Source organism: Rhinatrema bivittatum, chromosome 1 (genome assembly GCF_901001135.1).
Source record: "Rhinatrema bivittatum chromosome 1, aRhiBiv1.1, whole genome shotgun sequence".
In the NCBI taxonomy this organism is placed as follows: domain Eukaryota; kingdom Metazoa; phylum Chordata; class Amphibia; order Gymnophiona; family Rhinatrematidae; genus Rhinatrema; species Rhinatrema bivittatum.
Genome location: NC_042615.1, coordinates 550028282 through 550053085, shown reverse-complemented (window position 1 = coordinate 550053085; position 24804 = coordinate 550028282). Strand labels below are relative to the sequence as shown.

At 43.0% G+C, this 24804-nt stretch overlaps 1 protein-coding gene across 3 annotated transcripts in view; it reads left to right on the top strand.

The window, feature by feature from the left end:
* LOC115099110 (guanine nucleotide-binding protein subunit alpha-14) overlaps nucleotides 1-20537 on the top strand; it is a 389345-nt gene extending 368808 nt beyond the window's left edge. For 2 of the 3 annotated variants that reach the window (XM_029616466.1, XM_029616480.1), the window contains exons 4-7: nucleotides 10898-11026; nucleotides 16376-16505; nucleotides 17757-17910; nucleotides 18776-20537. In XM_029616466.1, the coding sequence (XP_029472326.1) occupies nucleotides 10898-11026; nucleotides 16376-16505; nucleotides 17757-17910; nucleotides 18776-18966 (604 nt within the window). In that variant the 3' untranslated portion in view covers nucleotides 18967-20537. The remainder of the gene's footprint in view (nucleotides 1-10897; nucleotides 11027-16375; nucleotides 16506-17756; nucleotides 17911-18775) is intronic. The other variant, XM_029616473.1, reaches the window with a different exon arrangement.
* Nucleotides 20538-24804: the final 4267 nt, after the last annotated feature.

Below are 24804 nucleotides of genomic sequence, written 5' to 3'. Positions count from 1 at the left end.
TATTGGGAGATTTCAATTATCCTAATATTGATTGGATAAATGTCTCATTAGGACATGCTAGGAAGTTAAGTTTCTAGGTGCTATAAATAAGTTCTTGATGGTGCAGCTGGTCCTGAAACCAATGAGAAAGGGAAAAACTTTAGATTTAATTCAGTGGAACTCCAGACCTGGTACAAGGGTATATAGGTGATGGAGCTGCTTGGCAGTAGTGATCATAATGCAGTCAAATTCGACGGAATCACTAGAAGGATATCAAGTAAAACCACTGCAGTAGCATTTTTCTTTATGAAACAATGAGGAAATTAGAAAAAAACCTGAAAGGAGTGGTTGAGAAGGTTCAAAGTTTGCATGGAGATTATTTAATAATCAAAATTCAAAATCTACATGCACAATTAATCTACTACAAGAGCCCTCATAATAGACACTACCGGTTTGACGTAAACAGCCTTTATTTGCCTTATATTAAATCACTTATCCAGTAAGACATTTATGGGAAGTCTTACCAGAAATGATTTTTACCTGCAAAACAATGAAAAATTAGCTTAAAAAATGAATGTGAATAATGTTAGCAATAGACTAGTGTCTATTATGAGGGCTCTTGTACTGTGCATTTGGATTTTGTGTTTTGGTTCATAACTATCTCCTTGTACCATATTGGCACTTTTATTCATCCAGATTGTTTCATACCACTTGGAAATGCAGATAAAATATATTTCATTAAAATAGGACAAAGGAAGACAAAAGGACTGCCAGCATGATTAAATGGTGAGGTAAAAGAGATCAGAGTACATCAAAACCAAGAAGCCTATGATGGAGTCAGTTGGAAAAGTAGATGACCAAGGAGAAAAAGAGGTGCTTAGAAGGCACAGGGGCATAGACGAGAAACTAAATGAGTTTTTTGCTTACGTTTCTACTGAGGAAGATGTTGTGGAGATACCCACACCAGTCACTATCTTTAAAGGGGGATGATTTAGAAGAACTGAAGCAAATAGCTGTGAAACTGGAAGATGTAATGGTGGAACTTGACAAACTAAAGAGTAACAAATCACCGGCTCAGATTTGTAAAAGAAGCCAACTCTGAAACTGTAGACTTATTAGTACTAATCTATCATTATAATCAGCTTCTGGCCAACTTAACACCAATTTTTATAAAGGGTTCTAGGGGCTGAACTGGGAAATTATAGACATTTAAGCATGATGACCGTGCCAAGCAAATTAGTAGAAGTTATTGTTAAGAGCAGAATTTTTGATGATATGGAGAGACATGGCTTAATGGGAAAAAGCCAAACTGGATTCAGCAAAATGAAGTCTTGCTTTACAAATCTATTAGATTTTTTTTGAAGATTGTAAATAAACATTTAAATGTATAGTTTCTGAAATCCAATGGATTACAAAATTCAGAACATGATTTTACCAGAGGTAAGTCTTATTAGACAAATCTTTGACTGGGTGGCCAGACTTAAAGATCAGGGGAGAATGTTAGGTGTAGTGCACTTGGATTTCATTGAGGCCTTTCACACAGTTCTGCATTAGCGACTTATATAAATAAACTGGACATTCTTGTTATTGGTCCTACAGTGAGTGACTGAGTTAATAGCTGGTTGAGTAGGAGGTGTCAGAGGGTAGTGGTAAATGGTGTTCAGTCCAAGGAGAAGGGCGTTGGCAGTGGTGTAACACAGGGATCAGTTCTTGGACTGATTCTTTTCAACATTTTTATAATGATATTGCAGAAGGACTATCGGGAAAGGTTTGACTTTTGTGGATGATTACTTTAATATGCAACAGGGTGAACACCAAGGAAGGAGTGAAAAAGATGAAGATGGATCTAGAGAAGCTTGAGGAATAGCCTAGGCTCTGCCAGCTAAGATGTAATGATAAAAAATGCAGGGTCTTGCAGCTGGGTTACAAAAAACAAAGGGAGCAATATAATATAGTGGGTGAAATTCTTCTAAATACAAAACAAGAGATCTGTGGGTGATTGCATCTGATGATCTCATGGGGCCAAACTGGTGGACAAGATGATGGCAAAAGCCAGAAACATGCTTGGTTATAGGGAGAGGGATGGTCAGTAGAAAAAGGGAAGTGATATTGTCCCTGTAAAAGCCTCTGGTAAGAGCTCATTGGTATACTGTGTACAATTCTGGAGATAGTGCCTTCAAAAAGATATAATTCAGATGGAGTCAGTCCAGAGAGTGGCTGCTAAAATGGTCAGTGGTCTGGGTTGTAAAGCATTTGGATACAGACTGTTATGGTTATTGATGTTTGGGTGGATCCTTGGACACTGTGGCAGCTGACCACGTCCATGGGGGGCAGTCCCGTGAGGGACCACAGTGTCAGGCTAAACTCTGGACACTCAAACACAGATTTGAATCTTTTATTAAACAGTCTTAGAAACCACCAGCAGTGGCAGTAGTGAGTAGTAGATGTTGAGCCCAGCTGGGCAGGTCTCCCACAGAACGCTGGAACAGCGAATCCTCTGCTTGGCTGTGCTGTAGTGGAAAGAGACCGAGAGTTATGAGTACACAATGAGAAGCATTCAGAGTCCCAGGTAGAATTAGGAGAAGCTCCGAGACAGGGAGAGCAGGCCCTCGAGGAGAGAGTACCTGATCCCTTAGAGCAGAGAGACTCAGTTGTATTGTACTCACGTAGCAGTTACAGAGATTCACTAGACGAGAGGTCTGGCACCGGAACAGAGGGCAGGCCCTAAAGGAGCGAGTACCTGGTTCCAGTGAAGCAGTACTGTGGAATAGATGGTAGTTGTACTCACCGATGGAAACGGTTAGTGAAGTCTTCTAAGTAGAAGGGTTTGAAGATGCAGGCAGTTACTCAGGGAACATGGGAGGAGCGAGAACATGGGAGGTGCGAGTACCGGTTTCCTGATAGCACCTGAAAGAAGCAGAAGAGGCCCCCAAGGAGCGGGTACCCCGTTAGCAACCCCAAAGGGTGTAAGAGTTCCAGATAGCACTGGAGTGGTAGAGCAGCTTCGGTACGGAGAGTGAATCCCATCCGTAGAGTTACCATTGCTAACTCGATGAGCTAGCAAATACTGTAGGCTTAAATATCCGGGCAGCGTAATGTCGTCTCAGGGGGAGGTTCACGCCAACATGGAAATAAAGATGAGGGCGGCTTGCGCACGCGCACCCTAAGGTAGCTTGGAGGAGCATGCGGGAGACAGCACCAAAGCCAGTCCGGGGACGCTGGAGAGACGGCAGACAGACGCTGCAGCAACCAGTAGTCAGAGGTGAGCGGGAAGAGCCGCAAGTAGTGAGAGGTAGGTGGGGCGAAGCCGAAGACCGACGGTCGCAACACAGACTTAAAGATCTAAATATGTACACATTAGAGGAAAGATGGTATAGGGGAGATATAATAGAGACATTTAAATACCTCTAAGGTATCAATGTACACAAGGCAGGCATCTTTCAGTGGAAGGAGAGTCATTGGATGGGGGTGAAAGGGGATAGACTCAGGAATAATCTAAGGAAATATTTCTTTACAGAAAGGGCGATGGATGCATGGAATAGCCTCCTTGTGGAGGTGATGGAGACAAGGTTAGTATCTAAATGGAAGAAAGCATGGGACGAGCACAAGGGATTTCTGAAAAAGTGGTAGGGATTGTAGAGCTGAGCAATTGGTGTGGACAGGCAGACTAGAAATACTGTATGGTCTTTTTCTGCCATCATGTTTTTGTGTTTAGATAAAGTGCAAATTAGTCAATGTGTATCCAGATTTTCAGAAAGCATTTGGCAAAGTCTCTTATGAGAAAATCCACAGAAAATTAAAAAGTTGCAGAATATGAGGAAATGCCCCACTGTGGGTTGGTAACTGGTTAAAAGAGAGGAAACAGAGAGTTGGACTAAATGGTCAGTTTTCTCAATGTAGAGAGGTTAAGTGCCCCAGCAAGCTATACTGAGACCAGTGCTGTTTAACATTTATACAGTATAGATGATCTGGAAAAGAGAGCTATAAGTAAGATGGTCAATTCTGCAGATGCAAAACTATTCAAAGTTTTGAAAACCATATCAGATAATGAGAAACCATAGAAGGACTTTGCCAGTCTGGGGAACTGGGTAATTAAGGGGCAGATTAAATTTAATGTGGACAAGTTTAAAGCAATGCAGAAAGGGAAACTAATCTTGATTAAAAGGTACACATTACTGGGTTCTGTTTTAGGAGTCACCACCCAGACAATGGATCTTGGCATCATTGTGAACAATATTTTGAAATCCTCAGCTTAGTGTGCAGTTGTGATCAGAAAAGGTAAAAAGAATGTTAGGAATTATTTGGACAGGAATGAAGAATAAAACTGAGACTATTATAATGCCTCTGTTTTGATACTTGGTGCTACTGCACTTCTGGTCCCCCCCTCTCTGGAAAACAAACTACAGTAGAACTAGATAAGGTATAGAGAAGGGCACCAAAAATGATCACGAGGATAAAGCTTTCTTGTGAAGAAATGCTAAACAGGTTAGGGCTGTTCAGCTTGGAGAAGAGGCAACTAAGAAGGGATATGACAGAGGTTTATAAAATTGTGAGAGGAGCAGAATAAGTAAATGCAAATCAGTTGTTTTACTCTTTCAAAACATACATGAAGTTACTAAAAAGCACATTTAAAACAAATTGGAGACAATATTATTTCACTCAACGCACAGTTAAGCTCTGCAATTTATGGCCAGAGGATGTGGTAAAGGCATTTAGCATTGTGGGGTTTACAAGGGGTTTGGACAAGTTCCTAGAGGAAAAGTTCAGGTAGACTTGGGGAAGCCATTGCTTATCTCTGCAAGTAAGCAACAAAAACACAGTAACAAAGTTATGACGGCAGAAAAAGACCAAATGGTCCATCCAGTCTGCTCAGCAAGTTTCCTATGGTACTTACTGCCACTCAGTGCAGGTTACCCCCAGGCCTTATGTTAAGGGCAGTAATATTTTACAGTCAAAACCAAGCAACTGTCAAACCCACAACAAACTTACTGCTAGCAACATTTTTATGGGGTGAGCAGCCTTCCTGATAATTCAGACAGTGCTGCTTGAACGTGTTTTGCTTTTGGACTTGGCTGTAGAAGCAGTCCCAAGCTTTTTCCCTAATGCCTGTGCATCAGTTTCCCAGACTGTAAAATTCGGGGCCCAACGCTGGATGTCTTCTGAATTTAATTCCGCTTTTTTCCCCCTCCTGCTGAAGCGGGGAGCGACGTTGCAGTTGCACCAAAAGCATGAAAGCTAATTGGTTAGGGGTAGTAACCCCCATGCCTTCTGTTAAGGGTAGTAACTGCCATTCCATGCAGGTTACCTCCATGAACCCTTTTCTTCATTTCCAACCTCTAGCCTTTAGGGATCCACAGTGTTTATCTCATGCATTTTGAATTAATTTACTGTTTTCATCTTCACCACCTCTTCCGGAAGGGCATTCCAGGCATCCACAACCCTCTCCGTGAAAAAAGAATTCTTGATATTAGTTCTAAGTCATCCCCCCTGGAGTTTCATTTCATGACCCCTAATTATGCTGTTTGCTTTCCAATGGAAAAGGTTTGAATTTGGTGCATCATTAAATCCTTTCAGGTATCAGAAGGTCTGTATCATATCTCCCTGTCCCTCCTGTCTTCCAGAATATACATATTTCAGTCCTTCAGCCTCTCCTCATAAGTCTTCTGATACAGACCCCCACACCATTTTGGTTGCCCTTCTCTGGATCACCTCCATCCTGTCTCTGTCCCTTTTGAGATACGGTCTCCAAAACTGAACACAGTACTCCAGGTGAGGACTCACCAAGGACCTGCACAAGGGGATTATCACCTCCTTTTTCTTAAGGTTATTCCTCTCTCTATGCAGCCCAGCATTCTTCTGACTTTGAATGTTATTGCCTTGTCACATTGCTTTAGTGTCTTCAGATTGCCAGACACTATTACCTCAAGGTCCCTTTCCTAGTCCGTGAACATTAGTCTCTCACCCCATGACATACAGCTCTTTTGGATTAGCATACCCCATATTCATGACTCTGTACTTGTTGATATTGAATCCCAGCTGCCAAATCTTCAACCACTCTTCAAGCTTCCTTAAATCACTTTTCATTCTCTCTACTCCTTCAGGCATGTCCACTCTGTGGCAGATCTTAGTACCATTTGCAAATAGACAAACTTTACCTTGCAATGTCTCTCATAAAGATACTGAACAAAGCCGGTCCCAAAACTGATCCCTTTAATACTGTTCTCGCTTCAGAGTAGGCTCCATTTACCATTATCTGCTATCTTTTGTCAGTCAACCAGTTTGCAATCCATTCCACCACCTTAGCGCCCATTCCCAAGCTTCTCATTGTATTCACAAGCCTTCTATGAGGGACTGTAACAAAACTTTGCTGAAATCCAAGTAAATCATATTGAGAGCTCTTCCTTGATCCAGTTCTCTAGTCACTCAATCAAAAACATCAATCAGATTTGTCTGACAGGCCCTTCCCCTGGGGAATCCATGCTTCCTCCGGTTCAGCAACTCCTCAGTTTCTAGATAGTTCACTATCCTTTCCTTCAGCAGAGTCTCCATTAATTTTCCAACCACTGAGGTGAGGCTAACCAGCCTGTAGTTTCCAGCCTCCTCTCTTCTACCACTCTTGTGAAGCAGGACCACGACTTATTCTTCTCCAATCACTCGGCACCTCTCCCGTTTCCAGGGATCTATTGAACAGGTCCTTCAGCAGACCCACCAGCACATCTCTGAGCTCTCTCAATATCCTGGGATGTACCTTATCTGGCCCCATGGCCTTGTCCACTTTCAGTTTTCCTAGGTCTTTCCATACATTCTCTTCTGTAAATGGAGTTTCATCTATGCCTCCCCTAGCTGTTGTCTTGTCAACCAGCAATGGTCCATCTCCAGGATGTTCATTAGTGAACACCGAACTGAAGTATTTGTTTAATATTTCTGCCATTTCTTCATCTCGCTCTACACATTGCTCCTTCTCACCTTTTAATTTCACTATATCACTTCGGACTTTCCTTCTTTCTCTGATATATCTGAAAAATTATTTGTCACCTCACTTTACCTCTTTGGCAATCCTTTCTTCCGCTTGATCTTTTGCTTTCCTGATTACTTTAGTCTCCCTCAGTTTCACCAGGTATTCCCTCTTTTCCTCATGTTGGGATCCTTTATACGTCTTGAACGCTGTTCTCTTTGTCTTTACTTTTCCAGCCACCTTCTTTCAGAACCAGATTGGTTTCTTTATTCTCTTATTTTTGTTTACTTTTCTAACATATAGATTTGTTGCCTTTGTAAGAGCTCATTTTAATTTGGCCCACTGTTGTTCCACATCACCCATTTTCTCTGTTTTCTAGTTCTTCCTAGAGGAACAAGCCCCATTTTGATGAAGTTCATATTTTTGAAATTCAATACTCAGATCTTCGTGTGACCTTTCTGTATCTTATTTGTAATATCAAACCATACCGTCTGATGATTACTGGTACTCAGATGAGCACCTACCCGGACATTAGAGATTTTATCTCCATTTATAAGCACCATGTCGAGTGCTCACAAATGGAGATAAAGTCCTTACTCCCTCGAGGATTCCAATACCATTTGTTTAAGCAGAGCCTCTTGAAGGGTATCCACTATCTATCTATAGATTTTGCAAAAGGGATACTCCATTCCACATCTGGCAGATTAAAATCTCCAATGAGCAACGCTTGTCCCTTTGTGTCCCTCTTTTGTATGTCTTCAACCAGATCTCTGTTCAGGTTTTGTGTCTTAATTGGAGGCCTATAGACCACACTGATGTCAATGAAAGCACTACCTTCTTTTTTTAGGACAGCCCATAATTCTTCTTCCCTACCCCTTGTCCCTTGCATTTTTTAGCTTGGATATTGTTTTTGACATAAAGATCTATTCCTTCTTTCTGTCCACTCTGTCCTTCCTTAAGTTACAACCCTGGATAGTCATATCCCAATCATGAGACTCAGTGAACCAGGTCTCTGTTACAGCAACAATTTCCAAATCTGCTTCCACCTTTAGGGCCTGCAGGTCTGTGATTTTATTGCCCAGAATAAGAGCATTTGTGGTAATAGCTTTCCAACATTTCTCCCTTGGTTTGTAGCTCTTACTAATCACCTTTTCTGCTTTCTTGAGCTGATTGATTTTATTTTCTCCTCCCACTTGCTGTTTGCTTGGGGATGACATGCCAGTACTGTCACCCCCGCTCTCTAATTTAAATGCCTGATAATGTATGATCTGAATTTCTCACTTGGTATCCTCGTTTCCCCAAGGATAAATGTAGACCAACCATATAACCTTTTACTGCTCCATGCATGGCCCCAACCCAGTGTATCCAAAACCACTTTACATCATTTTGAGCCAGAATTTGAAGTTGTCTATATGAGAGAGCCTTTCACTCTCTTTTCCATGATCAGGTAATACTTCCAAAAAGGCAATAGTCTTTGCTATGTGTCTAAACGTCTTCCCTAGATTTTGGAAATTTTCTGTACTGCAAGGATACAATTTCTAGCAAGGTCATTGGTCCCCAGATGGATGATAACATTGATATCAGAAAGTCTCTACTTCTATAATTGGGTTCAGTATTTGGTTTGTATTTCTACTGGCTGAAGATCCTGGAAGGTATTTAACTGTTGCATCCCCATCAAAATGATTTCCCCTATTGATTCCTCCGAGTCTCCTAGCAAAAGAAGCTTCCTTTTATGACATTTAATAGTGTTTAAGGGTTTCTGGATACACTTGGTGACTACATTCCTTTCAGATATCACTTCATTTTCTATTGCTGGAGCTTCTTCGTTTTCCGGTGCAGAAAAGGTATTATATAAGGATAAAGGCAGGGAGAGTGGATGGCTCTTTATCACATGCCTTATTCTGCCAGAACCCACTGTGATCCATTTATTCCTGGGATTCTGAATCGTGGATGTCTGATTTCTCTGTGGGAGTGAAGATGGATATTCAGGATGCTGCACAGTTGGGAAATTGGGTGTTCTATAGTTACCTGTCTTGTTCTACCAGACCCCACTGTAAACCATTTATTCTTGGGTTTCTGAATCCTCTGTGGGAGCTGGAGGACATATTGTGGATGCTGCAAGAAAGGGAGGTTTTTTGAAACCTGAACAATTCCTCTTCAGGTATATTTACACTCTGAGATCTGCTGGGCACTTCTCAGTGACCTGGATTGGCCACTATCAGGGGTAAGATGCTAGGCTCAGTGGCCCTTTGATCTTATCCAGCATGGCACATCTTATTTTCTTATATTCTTATAAATCATGCTCTGGTGTTTCTGGCCTCTTTTTATCTCTGACAGGTGTATATTGCTTTGCTCAAATTCCGGTTCTTAAGCCTTGGATGCCAAGCTTGTTCCTGACATACAAAATCGTATGGATTCTAGTGTAGTTTCCCACCATAGTCAAAATATCGGCTTTCTCTGTAATGATGGAATGAGGGTGAGAAGGAATGGAATTTGTTTCCTGAAATTATTTTGAATGAATCTTGGTGTGCATATGTGCTGGGACTCTGTTGTTTGCTGATCAGGGTCTGACATCTAGTGGTATGAAAGGAAGCAACAGAACAAACAAGAGGTCTGTTTTTCTCTCTAGGTATTTTAATGGTTGCACTCGAACAGCACAATCTTTGATGACTTTATTTTTGGTAATGTCTTCTGCACTTTATATTTGAATACTTAAAGTGCCTGGTGCTTAATGAAGTTAGAGTAGTCCTCTTTCTACTTTGTACACCAAATGTGTTTGTAACTGGCAGTAAACCTGTTTGTAAAATGAATCAAATTGCATTCAGTTTTCTGGAAATACAGTTTAAATTGTTTTAGAACTGGTATTTATTGGGGAAAGAAAGGGGCATCACATGCCAGAGAGCTAACCTAGTTCATGGGCAAATTAAGAGAACAAAAGATAAGTGGCAGCAGCCACTTTCTTATCTTATAGATATCTTGCATTGTTCAAAGGAAAAGTATTTACTGCTGGCACGAGGGATTTGCAAAGGGAAACTGTCTTCTTCTATTCACTCAATTTTGTCTGGTTTTGACCCAGAGTCTGCTCCACTCTAAGGTGGAAGAAAGAAAACATATGAGCATTTAAAAAGTGAAAACATTATCCCCATTCAAAGGTGTTTTGAAATGAAATAGTGGGAGGAAGAGATTATAGGAGTAGAGAGAATGCCCTCACTTTTACACTTCAGCTGCTGCCTGGAGCCGGCCTGACTGGGCCTGATGAGGTGCTGAGTTCTGGCTACTAAAAGGCAGAGAACCTACAGCTTTACAATCAAATCTTTCAGAAAGAGATGTGCAGCCACCTCGGGGGTGGATGAACTGGCAGTCCACATCTGGCATCAGAATCACACAAAAGCTTTCAAAGAGGAGGGGAGACGAGGGATGGTGATAGCTAGCGAACTGAGAAACAGGGAGTCAGTGGTAAATGGATGTATGTGACTTTAACATTTTAACTTCTGTAACCAGACCACTTCCTCCATTTTATTTTACATCAATGAAACACATAGATAACATATTGCATGCATATTTTTTTTAAAGGTGGGATTTGCAGTTTCCTCTTCCTCTTTTGGGCTTCCAGCTTAATTGGAACTAGTCATTATTGAGCTACAGTGTCATGAGCTTGCATTTGCATGTACCCCTCTATTTCATATCCTCTCCCTTAGACTAGCCATTGCAGTGACAATCCTTGGCCAAGCGCCCTGCCCAGGGCTCCCTCTAGGTCCCTGGGTCTGGCCACTAGGTGTCACCACTGAACAGTGATTGGGACTCTGTCTGTGAGTGCTGTCTCTGCAGCATCCTCCACCTCAGCCAAACAGGGGAACGGAAGACCTGCCCTGAGAGTCAAACCCAGATTCACAGTCCTATGTGCGTTGTTAAGTCCAGACCATTTACTGAGCAGAAATTACAGGTGCACACCTTGTTTTACAGCTACCTTAGTGACATAGATCGTGTTTCTACTCCAGCCTACGTGCCAACTCAGCAAGATGTACTACGGGTCAGAGTGCCAACAACTGGAATCATTGAGTATCCTTTTGATTTAGAAAATATTATTTTTAGGTAAGTGACGTTTTACGCTGGTATTAAACCTGCATCTCATAAAGTGCTGCAATTAAAAAGGCTTGTGCTTCACCAGAAAGATTTCACTTTTGTTTTATTTTTTAAAGGATAAACAGCAACTGATGTACAGAATGAAACAAGCATTGTAGTATATCAGCAGAAAACAATAGGCTGAATTTTCAAAATCACTTGAGTGCATAATGTCAGGCAATAGTCTGGGGCTTATGACCTGTAAAAGTACACACATGACCCAGTTCCCCACAAACTGGGGAGAGGCATTCCAGGTGATGGAGCTGGAACTTGTGCATGATTTTTATTTTAAAAAGGATGTGCATGTGCTTAACCTGCACAAGTTATCACCTCCGAGGAGCTGCTATATCCCAAGAGCAAATTTGCAAATTATTCTGTGTGTGTGCAGCAAGCCAATTACTTGCAAATTTACATGCATACGTTTGCTTTGACGATTTGGAGTAACATCTGTGGGTAAAAGATACATACAGACTTCACCCAACGGCACACAGATGTAAAATTACCTTCCCTAAGTGGCTTTCGGAAATTAAAAAAAACAAGCCATGCACAGTAGCACAGCTCTATTCCCTCTCTACTTCTCTCCCATTAATTTTCCCTGTTGGCTGTGACCATAAAGAATCCCAGCTCCCTGAGAGCCAGAAAGGAAACCACCTAAGAGACTTAGCCCTTCAGCGCTGGTTTTGTACCAGCAGGGGTCACTCACGCTTAATGCGGTTATTAGCCTGAATCCCAGCTAGCAGTAAATCCATGCGGCACAGATGTTATCTAGCTCTGAAAGGTGGCAGAAAACAGTTTCTTGCCTCAATCCTGAACCAGCAAACTTAGATCAGTATTTATCCGCGATAGTGACGCACACAGCTAATTTTTGTAGTGCAGAATTTGAGTAGCCGTACTGGTTGCGGAGAAAACAGGATTCCTTTCAGGTTGTGATGCCGATTATTGGGACAACAGATGATTTTGTTTTTGAGACTGCAAGACCGAATGGATCCCTTTTCCAGTCCTTCATCTCCCCTCCTACCCACTCTCACCCCCTCATCTCCCCCCTATTCCCCCATCCTCCTCAGCCTCTCAGAATTTCATCTCTCACCTTTCCCTCGCCCTTTCTCTGTTCCCTTCCACCTCCGCTGTATTGCCTTTACCTGTCCATGTTGCGCTCTCATTCATTCACTGCCTTCCCCACTGCGCCACTTCTCAGCTGCTCTTTCTCCCTTATACCAGCCGCTTTCATCTCTTTCTCTCTGTGCCCCACTGCCCAGACTCTAGGCAGCGGTGCAGAAAAAAGCGGGGGATCTTTCCCTCTTTTTCAGATGCCCCCTTCTATCGCCCATTCAGTCCCCCACCAATCTATCTTTCATTCTGTTCTGCCGCCCCCTCCCTCAATTACCTTTCCAGTTCTCTTCCCGGTTCCATCGTACCCCTCTCCCTGCCTTGAGGCTGCGGCACTGGGGTCCGTGATAACGCCCCTGCAGCACGGGTACCCAGCGGGCACGTTCGAGTGCCTGCCACTGCTGCTTATCCCCAGCAGAACGGGCTGCGTGCTGGAGAGAAACGGCTGTCGCGTGGGCACGGGCCAGGGTTGTCCACTCCCTCTTTTCTGTCCCAGTCGCCTTGTGGCCACTCTCACCGCTACAGCCCGTTGAGCGTGGAGGGGGCGGGGATGATAAGAGATGGAAGAATGGGTTCTCAGGGGCAGATAATAGAAACTGCCTCCTCCAACCATGCAGCCTGTCCTTCTGCTGACCGGGAGAGCGAGGTCTCGTTTGGCGACTGGGGGGGACGACGACAACCCAGGACACATTATGTCTCTTCTAGGTTAAAAGAACCCCTGAAAGTAATCTGATAGAATTCTAAGGACAATTGTCAAAGCCATTGATGTGGGTCTGAAAACTTCCCTCCCTGGGCAGGATTGGAAAATACCGTGTGCAGATTATATTTTTTTAAATCTAGGCATGTTATTTGTCATAGATGATCTATGGCACAGCAAAGCAGGTGCATGGCGGCACATTATAAAGTGCAAAGTATACACAGGCTTGATGCAGAACCCGTGGGTAAAAGCACCTGTGGCCTGCGTCCCAATGTGAACGGCTGAATGATTATAGGCAAATGTTTGCATTCAGTAACCCTTTTCTCATGCTGACTCTCAAAATCATTCCCTCCTCCTTTTGACCTGAGGTTCCCTGGCTGTTTGTTGTATGGTTCTTCATAGATTTTGTTTAGACAGGGACAGTGTTTCTCATGTTGTGGAGGATCATCTGGGAACCAGTGATCACTGGATGGTGTGGATCAGGATTAGGGAGCAAGAGATGAAGCTTCATTCCAAGACTTCAGGAAAACGAACCTTCTTAAAATGGGGGGGGGGGGGGGGGAGTATCTCAAGGAGTCGTTAGGGGAAGTAGAAGAGCAGTGGGCAAAACTGAAAAGAAGTATTAAAAGGGCAACTAACTTTTGTGTTAGGAAAGTAAAGAAATGGAAGAGGAAAAAGAGGCCGCTATGGTTTTCTAAAGAAGCAGCTGAAAAGGTAAAGTAGAAAAGCACTCATAGACTACAGGAGATCACAGAAAGACGAAGACAGGTGACAGTATCTGGAAAAATTAAGAGAAGCTGGGAAAGTACTCAAGAAATGCAAACATTCAAATAGAAGAAAAATAGTAAATACAGTAAAATAGGGAGACAAGACTTTGAGATATGTTAGTGACAGAAGGAAATGTAAAAGTGGCATTGTGAGAGTCAGAGGTGAGGCTGATGACAAATGTTTCTGTTCAGTGTTCACGGTGGAAGGGCCTGGAGCAGGACCACATAAAACAAACACAAATAAGATTGGAAGGGAGGTAAACCTCCGTCTGTTTTCGGAACAGTGTATTAGTGAGGAGCAAACTAAACTTAAAGTAGATAAAGCAGTGGGCCAGATGGGATACATCTGAGATGTCCTGCAGCTCCGCTGGCCGACCTGTTCAGGGCTTCTTTAGAATTGGGAGTAGTTCCAGTGGACTGGAGGAGGGCGGATGTGGTTCCTATTCATTAAAAAGTGGAAGTAAGGAGGAGACTGACAACTACAGGCCAGTTAATCTGACTTTTGTGGTGAGCACATTTAATGAAATTGCTGCTAAAACAGAGGAGAGTGCAGTTTTTGGAATCAAATGGATTTCAAGATCCGAGGCAGCATGGTTTTGCCAGAGGTAAATCTTGTCAGACGAATCTGATCAATTTCTTTGATTGGGTGACCAGAGTTGGATCGAGGGAGAGTGCGAGATGTAGTGTACTTGGATTTCAGTAAGGCCTTTGATATGGTTCCACATAGGAGACTTATAAACGAATTGAACGCCCTTGGTGTCGGACCTAGAGTGAGTTAGAAACTGAGTGGCAGGCAACAAAAGGTAGTAGAAAACTGAGTTGTCTCTGAAGGAAGGCTGTGTTACTAGCGCTATGCCTCCGAGGTCGGTCCTTGGACCTCTTCTTTCCAACACTTTCATAGCAGAAGAATGGTCAGGAAAAGTTTGTCTTACTGATGATACCAAAATTTGGAACAGAGAGGAAAAAATGAGGAGGGATCTAGCAAAGCTCAAGGAATGATCTAGGAACTGGCAACTAAGAGTTAAGGCTAAAAAGTGCAGAGCAATGCATTTAGAATACAAAATCCCAAGGGAGAGCTACAGTATTGGAGGTGAAATTGTTCTAAGCATGAAGGAAGAGTGGGATCTGGCGGTGATTGTATCTGATGATCATAAGGTGGCCAAACAGGTAGATAAAGTGATGGCAAACGCCAAAAAGATGCTTGGCTGCATAGGGAGAGGAAAGTTAGCAAAAAAAGGAGGCACTATTGCCCCTGTATAGATCCCTTCTGAGATCTCACTTGGAATACTGTGTACAGTGCTGGAGACCGCACCTTCAGAAGGACATAAACTGGTTGAAGTCGATCCAGAGGGTGGCTACTAAAATGGTCAGTGCTCTTCATTCTAAAGCATATGGGGATAGACTCAAAGGTCTAAACATGTATACCCTAGAGCAGTTATGGCAAACTCCAGTCCTCGAGTGCCGCAAACAGGCCAGGTTTTCAGGATATCCACAATGAATATGCATGAGATAGATTTGCATACAGCGGAGGCAGTGCAGGCAAATCTTCCTCATGCATATTCGTTGTAGCTATCCTGAAAACCTGGCCTGCTTGCGGCACTGGAGGACTGGAGTTCGCCTAGAGAAAAGGCGACATAAGGGAGATATGATAGAGACATTGAAATATCCCAAAGGTTTCCATGCACAGGAAGTGAGCCTCTCAAGAATGAGGGGTCATGGGCTGAGGGTGAAATGGGGATAGACTCGGGAAATTCAAGAAAGCATGTGGATAAATGCAGGGGATCTCTGGAAGTGATGCTAAATTAATTGGGTGGATGGGCAGACTAGATGGCCCATACAGTCTTTTTCTACCATCATGTTTCTATGTTTTCCATGAACTTTGGCTTCCACAGAGGGGTCCTGCTGAATGTACCCATTGCTTACTGCTACTCCTGATTATTCATAAGCGCTAAAATACGTATGCAGCACCGTACAGACATACACAAGAGACAGCCCCTGTTCCATGGAGTTTATGGTCTAATCTAGACATATAGATAAGTTTATCACCACAATAAATAATAGGAAATCCCCTCCATGTATAAACCATAACAGAGAATAAAGGACATGAACTGTTCCCTGAGGGACAAAGATTTTATTAGGTCAGAGGGAGTTTTTATACGGTGAACACTAGGCTGCCAAATGCTGTCAGGTTATAGATGTGATGCAGTGTTACGTCGCTGTACCTCAGTGGTAAAACATAACCTTTTACAAAAGGGTCTTGTATTGCTTCATTCATACTTCAGACAGAAGGGCTGGAATTAAAATGGATGAATTTACTTTAATTACATTAAAGAAAGAAAAAAAAAACAGAAACCCTTTTTTAGAAAAATGAACTTTTCCAGTCGCTTTGAGCCCTGAATGCCACCTGGTGATAGATGGGCTTGAGCTGCACTTAGAGCTCCCGAGTCCATCGCTGTAAACTGCTGGTTTTGTTTGTAGGTGTATTCTAAAGGGGAAAAAAAAGGATTTTCATTAAAAATAAGACTGCATTTCCACTTCCTCCGGCTCCACAAAGTCCCACCCTATCATCACCACTGTCTTCCCGGAAAAGTAAGGCCACAAAATCTGCTGCTTAAAGCAGCTGCTGCTCTACAGTGCGCACAGTGGTGCTGAAGAGTTCCTCTGGGAGCTGGGACAGAGTCAGGCAGGAGCAATCCTTTCACATGAAGCCATCAACTGAAGCTGTTTTGATGTGTTTCTACCTAACAGGATGGTGGATGTAGGCGGTCAGAGGTCTGAAAGAAGGAAGTGGATCCACTGTTTTGAAAACGTCACCTCCATAATTTTCCTAGTTGCACTAAGCGAATATGATCAGGTTTTGGCAGAGTGTGACAATGAGGTAAGACGCACTAACGGACTTACTGCAGCCACTGAATGGCGAAGGCCTTTTCTTTACTCCTGAGTAGATGTACGGAGTTGCCCCCACTTTTCTGGGAAGATTACCGTGCTGTCATGTACCAATGACCTAGAATCAGGCTTGCCCTAGAAACCCTGCTGGCAAGGCGCTTGCTGGCTCAGGTTTTGTAAATTAAATAAGAAGAGGAAATCTATACTCGTTGCATACAGATAGAAATAACAAAGCTACCAAAAACCGTTCTTCCTTGTTGCGCATGGTAATGATATTATCAGGCACTGAGGCAGATGAGAAAGCTAAAGAATATAATAATAAATCGGTTTGTGAGCAATGTGCTCCTTTGACAGTTATGTTTGAAAACTGAAGGATTCCTTCTAACATGGTACTGGTAGATTTTTCCCCAGATTGTTACATATTTGAAAGTAACTTACGAGTTCTGTTGTTTACAGGGAAAAACAATTTTTTCATAAAACATAGCAAGCTTGGGTCAGTCTGGTGTGTCGGTGGTAGTGCTCTTTACTGCTCAGGTCCTCTAATCCCTGGTCCAGCTGAAGCAGTGCTCACAGCCCTGGGGAAAGGGAGACCCGGTCATTGCACAAGAGTGACACACGGTGGATGGGTTTAGGACCCAGGATTTCAGTACCCTGGAAGGCGCTCTGGCACAGAAGCGATGGCTGAGGCTGTTGCTGTAATGACTAGGCCAGGTGTGGGAACCCCAGGTAGTTGCAAATGAAGGCTCTTGGCACTGAGCTGGAAATACAAAGGAGGAGGAGGAGGAAACTGCTAGGCCAAAAAAATAAATAAATTGGTAAGCTGTGTATCTGCATGGATTGTGGCAAACTGTGCATCAGTGCAATGCCAAGAGCATTCATATAGCAGAACAAGAGTTTTCTTGATGGGAGCCTCCTAGGTTTTGGAGTATTACGAGACAGTGCTATGTTAATATGTTCGCCTTATTCAAGAGGCAAGATTGATTCATTATCCCACAAAGCTCTCCTCCTTTTACAAAAAAAAAAGATTTTGCTAAACCACACAGCAGGGTAGATCTCCGCCTTTACAATAATCTTGCTGTATTCCACTGTGCAGGCCGTCTGCTAGAGTACAACCCATTGTTCAACCCATGTTTCCTTTCTCTGCGTCTACTGAGCAGTTTGAGTTTTATGTATTTTTCATTCTGAGTTCTTAATTTTTTATTTTGCACTATTTTCATTTATTTTTTTTATTTTTTTTTTACAGAATCGCATGGAAGAAAGCAAAGCCTTATTTAAAACAATCATCACATACCCCTGGTTTCTGAATTCTTCAGTCATTCTCTTTTTGAACAAAAAGGATCTTTTAGAGGAAAAGATTGTATATTCCCATCTAATTGACTATTTTCCAGAATACACAGGTAATGATGTGCATGGTTGTGAAGTAAGCACACGCTTTTAACAGGTGCACCGTGCACCTAATTTCCAAGGGGAAATCACCTGGGTCATTTCTCTTTCAAAATTAGCTAGTTTAAAAGGTACCTGTACTTTGCACCAGCGGTTCCTGTGAGCAAGCAATTGGGGTAAAAGTGAATGCTGTTCCTGGGCTGTGGAAGCCCGCTTGCACTTTTACATGGATAGAATAGGACAGTATGTGGCCAGGCCCAGTTACCCAGGGAAATGCCTTTAAAAAAATTGCTCTCTGCATGTAATTGAGGCAGCTGTGACAATCAGCCATGCTGCGCTCTACGCTACAGAGATTACACATCAATCAAACCAGGCATAACAGTATTGGATAGCACTGGCTGCGGCCTTTATTAGATACCAAACTATGGAATCTAACTTGGGTGCTTGAGTCTACCTAGGACGTGCCCATTCCAGAAGAAGCCTTCGCGTCCCAAAGTAACCGCCGCTCAGTGGTCTTTTAAGGCCTTGCTTCTTATCAGCTGGGCCTTCTTGAAACAGAAATTCTGCAGGAGGGTGAACGTACGGGGCAGGCCCCTGCACACAGCCCCTTCATCACCTGCAAAATATGGCCCTCTGGCTGCCTTCTTACGCCTGTTTGCTGGGCCAATATGCTGCCACAACTCCAGGACTTCTGATCAGCTGGGCAATGGCTACAACCTGATTATGCAGAGCAGTCTGCTATACAATTTCTTTTCTTTTCGCACATGAACTTAGCTACCTGTACAATCGATGACACCGCTGCTTGTGCGCCCTGTTTGGGTGAGGGGACCCCCTTCTCCGTCTCAAGCCTATTAAAACATCCTTTGTGTTTCTAACTAGGACCTAAACAAGATGGTAAAGCCGCCAGGGATTTCATCCTCAAGCTGTACCAGGACCAGAATCCAGACAAAGAGAAAGTGATCTACTCCCACTTCACCTGCGCCACGGACACGGAGAACATCCGCTTCGTGTTTGCTGCGGTCAAGGACACGATCCTCCAGTTAAACCTGAGGGAGTTCAACCTGGTGTGAAGGACTGAGACGGGTTCAGAGAGAGACACTCGCTGGAGCCAGCTGCTTTGTTGTTCACCTCTGTTGTCATCACAGCCCACAAAACTCTCTTCTCATTTCTTCTGACTGTGATAAAGATAACTGTGTGTATATATATATATGTATATTATTTTTTTTCTTCTGATACTTATTTGCAGGACCAGAGTTCTTGAATTGAGAGGGTGAAGAATTAGTCCAGCTTCCTGAGAGCTGTCTGTTTTACTGATTCTGTTTCTTTTTTTCTAAAGGTATAAAACATATAAAAACCAACATTTTTATAAAATTCCCATTGCAGATTTTGGCTCTGAGAGAATTTTCTGTTTTAACAGCTTTTGAAATTAAGAATATTTAAGAAAAAATATTTTATAGAAGTCTGTGTAAAAGCAGTGCGGCAGCCTTGTGTTTTCTAAAGTTTTTATTTTAATTGTATTTGATAGCCATTTGAAATCATATTGCATACATTTTAACCACAGTGGCCTTAGGTGTGGTGTAAAGCATCGTGGTTTTTAGCAGTGTAGACTGTTCTTCTCATTTAAAACAGAATAAGTGTTTTGTTTTTAAGGGGGTTTATTATTTTTTTTGGGGGGGGGGCAAGGTAGCAAACAGCTACATTACATTTAATAATTTTAGAATTTTATATTGGGAATCTCTTTCCAGGGATGACATGTCGAAAATATATTAAGAATTTCTCTGTGTAAATTTTTTTTTTTTTTTCAGAAATGATTTTTTTTTTTTTTTTTAAAACGTACTACATTTTTGTGAAAAGCAAAAAAAGGGCATCAATTTATTTTCTAATAACTGGTGATATTCATATTGCCAAGTACATGACAACATAGTGTTTCAAAAAGAATACCAAAGAGTCAGATGTAATTAGAGATCAACAAAAATCAGTTTTATTGTTATCCATATGTTTTCCTCAGATGCTGTGGACATTTATTTTTTGTTAAGAAAAGAGAGGAAATTGGTTTAAAAAAAAAAAAAAGAAAAGAGTAGGGAGGAGATGACTGTCAGGTGCCATTTTCCTCCTGCTGCCACAGGTTATGGGCCAAGCTCTTGCATGCTCATGTGCTCCTGCTCCTTAAGGAGCAGGAGCACTAAGCTTCCCCTCCCCTAGACACAGCCCGGGGAAAGCCTTTATTACTTCTGGTCAATGAAAATTGTATTCAGTGTCTGCAAGCCTGGATCCAAAAACACTGCAGAATGGCAAAGGGCAGATTGTCCCTCTCTCTGCCAGGCAGTCAAAGGGGGGAGATGGGCCAAGTAGTGTAGCAGTTAAAGCACAGATCAATGAGGCTACAAAAACCTTTACTCCCTGTCCACACCACTTGCTGTGTGTCCTTGCACAGGTCACGTAATGTCTGTAAGCTGTTTAGGACAGGGAGACTGTAAGCAGTTAAACCGACTTGTCTTGTATAGCACTGTATACACTGTTTTAAAATAAATACAGATATTGTCATTATACAGCAAGCTATTTAGCACTAAGAATAACTGACTGACAAATGGGAAAGAAAATAAATTGTCTGTTATTAAATAAAATGAATTTTTTAAAATGTGCTCTTATCTTTTGAATTGACTGGGATGTATTTTGACTGTTCAGTTGACCAAATAAGTTGCTCTGCCAGTGGTAAAATGCCATCATACAAGAGCCCTGGCAAACACAAATTCTGTTTCTAGACTGCCAGATATTCGCTTGCATTCTTACAGCTCAAATATGCACGTCTCTTTTTAATACTCGGCACGGTTTGTTTCACTTTCCTTCGTGTGTGACCTCTGAAGAAGGGACAGTTGGGGTCTTAAAAACTCATGACTGCAACCTTGCACAATTCTTAAGTTTGGTCCAATAAACAGTATCACAATAAGCATTACATCTAGTTTTCTCCAGGACTAATATTGCTGGTAGCACCCTGAAAAATATTTCCACTGAATTTGAAATACGAATTGGTTTGTTTGAATTTAAAGTCTAATTCAGCTCACAACTGAGGCCACATTTTGCCCACATTGTAATTCAGAAAAGCCAGAGTTAGACAATTAAGGTTTTTCCAGTACACAAATCTTGATATAAAGCCCATATGCATTCATCTTTCTTTATTTTCATTTTTATAAACTGCCTTTCCCTAAGGCCCAAGGTAGGATTACAAAACATAAAACAAACTTAGCAATATCATCAAATACAAAACAATCAATAGACATTCAACACAAGCCAAAAAACAAGTGAACACACAACTTTAAAAAAATAAGATTAACAAAATATATAAACATCTGTATGTAAATATTGTGGGCTGGCATGATACCCACTGCCATCACTTCACCTTTGCAATGAGACAGTACCTTCATTTTCAGTTTTTATTTTATTTTTCCTGGGAATTTATCAGTGCTTATTACAACAGCAAAAATTATATTTACCCAGAAAAATGGAGTGCTTTTTTCCATTGACTGCTCCTGTTTTTGTCTTTGTTATAGTAAACAGTGATAAATTAGAAGACAAAATAAAAATTGAAAGCAAAAATCCTAACAATACAGATTCAAGTCCAACAAACAAGAAACAGCCTCTAAATGCATTTTGGTTCTCACCACCTCTTCCCACTGGTGTCTTAAGTGTCCCAACTGTTATATCTCAGCCATGGGCTGCCTTTAGCCATCCTCTGGTGGACCACTACACTTTATCATGGCCAATCCTTGCCACAGCCCAGCTCAGGAAGCCGCAAACCCCTGTCAGTAATTACAGTGCACCCTGAGAGCTAGGCTTCGGTGTAACAGCAACCTTTACTCCTTCCCAACAAACAGGTAACAGATCACACAGCACTGATACAAATGGGCTCAATTTCTCTCCCACAGACCAGGCCAATCCCTGGGTCAGCCCACATTCCTCCCACCAGTATGACCCTTGTTAACTCAATGGGAATACGCTCTAGAACTTCCTGGAGCTCATCTTTGAAAATATCAATCCCTACATTGGATAGATATGCCCAATACGTTTGGTAGAAACTTTCACGATTGTTCTCTGCCCATTCATGATGAATGCAGCAACCTTCTTGGGATTCCAACCAGCTATCCAACTAATAATTGACTTTTCAAATACTACACCCAACAGCAGCTGATCCATGAATTTTGGTCTCACAATAATGTTGAAGCACATTAACTGAGAATGTGGCAAAATGGTTTCTAGCTACTGCCAAAATCTGACAGCATGTGCGCTTTCCCAGATCAATCCCGTAACAGCCCTAGCTATCAATCTCCTTGCCAACAGGCCAAGGTGCTATCCATAAGGCATATCCCCGTCTCCACGCCTGGCTGTCAACCTAGGAAAATAAAGAAACAATGGAAGGTAAATTTTAAAAGTTTGGCGCATGCATTGATTAGGGGATGTGCTAATAAGTCAGGCCCGTGTGTGCCGAGTGGATACATGTGTATCTCCCGCAGCCACACATCTCCAAAGTTTTCAAAAGGGGCGGGATATGGGCCTGGTCTGTGCAGGGCAAGGGCGTTTCAGGATGTGAACAAGAGATGCACGCATAAATACGTACGTGGGTGCACACCCAGCTCTCCTGCCACGTAAGTTTACTTCTGCTATGGAGGAGGTTATAAAATAAAGAAATAGGCAGAGCTGTGGGGTTTTAAGGGTCAGGGCTAACTGGGAGGAGTGAAGGCTTCAAACCGGGGGGTGGGGGGGAATTGGAGAAACTCTCAACTGAGCGAACTGAGAATGAATTGGTTTAACTGGCAATGGTGTTGGCGCACGACACCTTTAAAATTCCCCAGCTTTAGAGGTAGAAGCAGGATTTGTGCACACGCCCATTTAAAATTTGGCGCACGTGTGTGCTATGTTATAAAATGGTGGCATCACTGGGCATAGGCCGACATGCACAAATGTGCACCCACACACTATTTTGAAAGTTACCGTCCCTATACACCACCTTACCCATTATCCAGGCTGACAGACCAAAAAGACCCACAACACGGTCAGCCAATATCCCTAATTACCTCCTCAAATCTCCCAGCCATTGTCGCAATCACAACTGCCCTGAACCAGAATGAAGGGATGCCAAACTCCCTTAGGATTCCGATCTATAACCCACAGGAACTTCTTTAAAATTGTTGCAAACTGAAACTTGTGGGGCAAGAGCATGAATTAGAAATTGCAAGCCACTCCCAGCACAAAATTCCCAGGCCCTTATAACCAGACACACCACCGAATCCTCCACCTGCCCCCAAACTCCTCAAAACAACTTTGGGTTGGTGAATGTGTCATTTTGCCCACTTTCCACACCAGTAAACCCATGTACTGTGCTCTTGGCCTGTGATACCACTAGTAACTCCCACTCAAAACACACACAAAAATTCAAAACAAAATACCACGCAAAAAACATGGGGCTGAACTGCAAACTTCCTGCAACTGCTATACAATGTCCTCCCTCAATGGAAAACTAATAGGTTTGCAACAGTTAGGTAAACATTTCAGTGCTTGCCCATCCCGCTAGCATGCGTTTCACTGGAAAAAGACCTGCCAGCTTGCCCTATCCCACCACCTGTGTGGGGGAGAAAAAAAAAAAGAAGAAGACAACCTTCCCAATACACAACTGCAGAGTCACCTGGGAAAACCCTCCCACTTACAGGGAATGATGTACTGCACTAAGTACCTGGCATCCACTGGACTGCAGTGCCATGCTGCTGCTGGTCAAACTGTCACAGATACTTAGGAAACAGAACTCTTATATTCACCTGAGTTGTCAGCCTCCTGAATATTATGTGCCATTTCGAATGAGATGGAGTCAGCAATTGAACTGTCCAGCCCAGGCACATACTGTGCCCTGTTACATTCAAGGTGAGACACAGCAAGGAAAAACTTAGCAGCTCCGAGACCCAGTGATACCCAGCCAACTGCCATTTAATGACCCTCCACAATGCTGAGGTTATCAGAAGAGAATAAAATCCTTCTGTCCCTCAAATGACAGCACCACATTGCCAGTACCACTACCAGAGGAAATAATTCTAGAAACAATGGGGTAGATTTTCAAAGGGATACGCGCGTACCCCCCGAAAACCTACCCCAAACCCCCCCTGCGCGTGCTGAGCCTACTTTGCATAGGCTCGGCGGCACGCGCAAGTCCCGGGGCTTCGTAAAAGGGGTGGGGAGGGGCGTGTCCAGGGTTTGGGGCGGGACCAGGGGCGTGGTTGAGGCCTCCAGACCAGCCCCCGGGTCGGGTGATGGCGCGCCAGCAACCTGCTGGCGCATGCAGATTTACGCTTTCAGCAGGCGTAAATCTGCCAACAAAGGTAGGGGGGTTTAGATAGGGCCGGGGGGGGGGGGGGGGGGGGTTAGGTAGGGGAAGGAAGGGGAAGGTATGGGGGGGGGGGGGTGAAAAGAAAGTTCCCTCCGAGGCCGCTCCGATTTCAGAGCGGCCTCGGAGGGAACAGGCAGCACGCGCTGGGCTCGGCGCGCGCAAGTTGCACAAATGTGCACCCCCTTGCGCGCGCCGACCCCGGATTTTATAAGATACGCGCGTATCTTATAAAATCCAGCATACTTTTGTTCACGCCTGGTGCGCGAACAAAAGTATGCGCTCGCACAAATTTATAAAATCTACCCCAATGTTCTTGGTGATCCCTGCTCCCTCCATGACTCAGGCTGCACACCAAGCTCCCTGCAAGTGCAATCTGAAACCTATTTCTCTGGCTGCATCTCTGTACAATTTGTGGATAACACAATGAAATCATCGGCTCAGTGTGCTGCGGCAGTCAAAAAAAGCAAACAATGTTAGGAATTATTAGGAAGGGAATGGTGAATAAAATGGAAAATGTCATAATGCCTCTGTATCACTC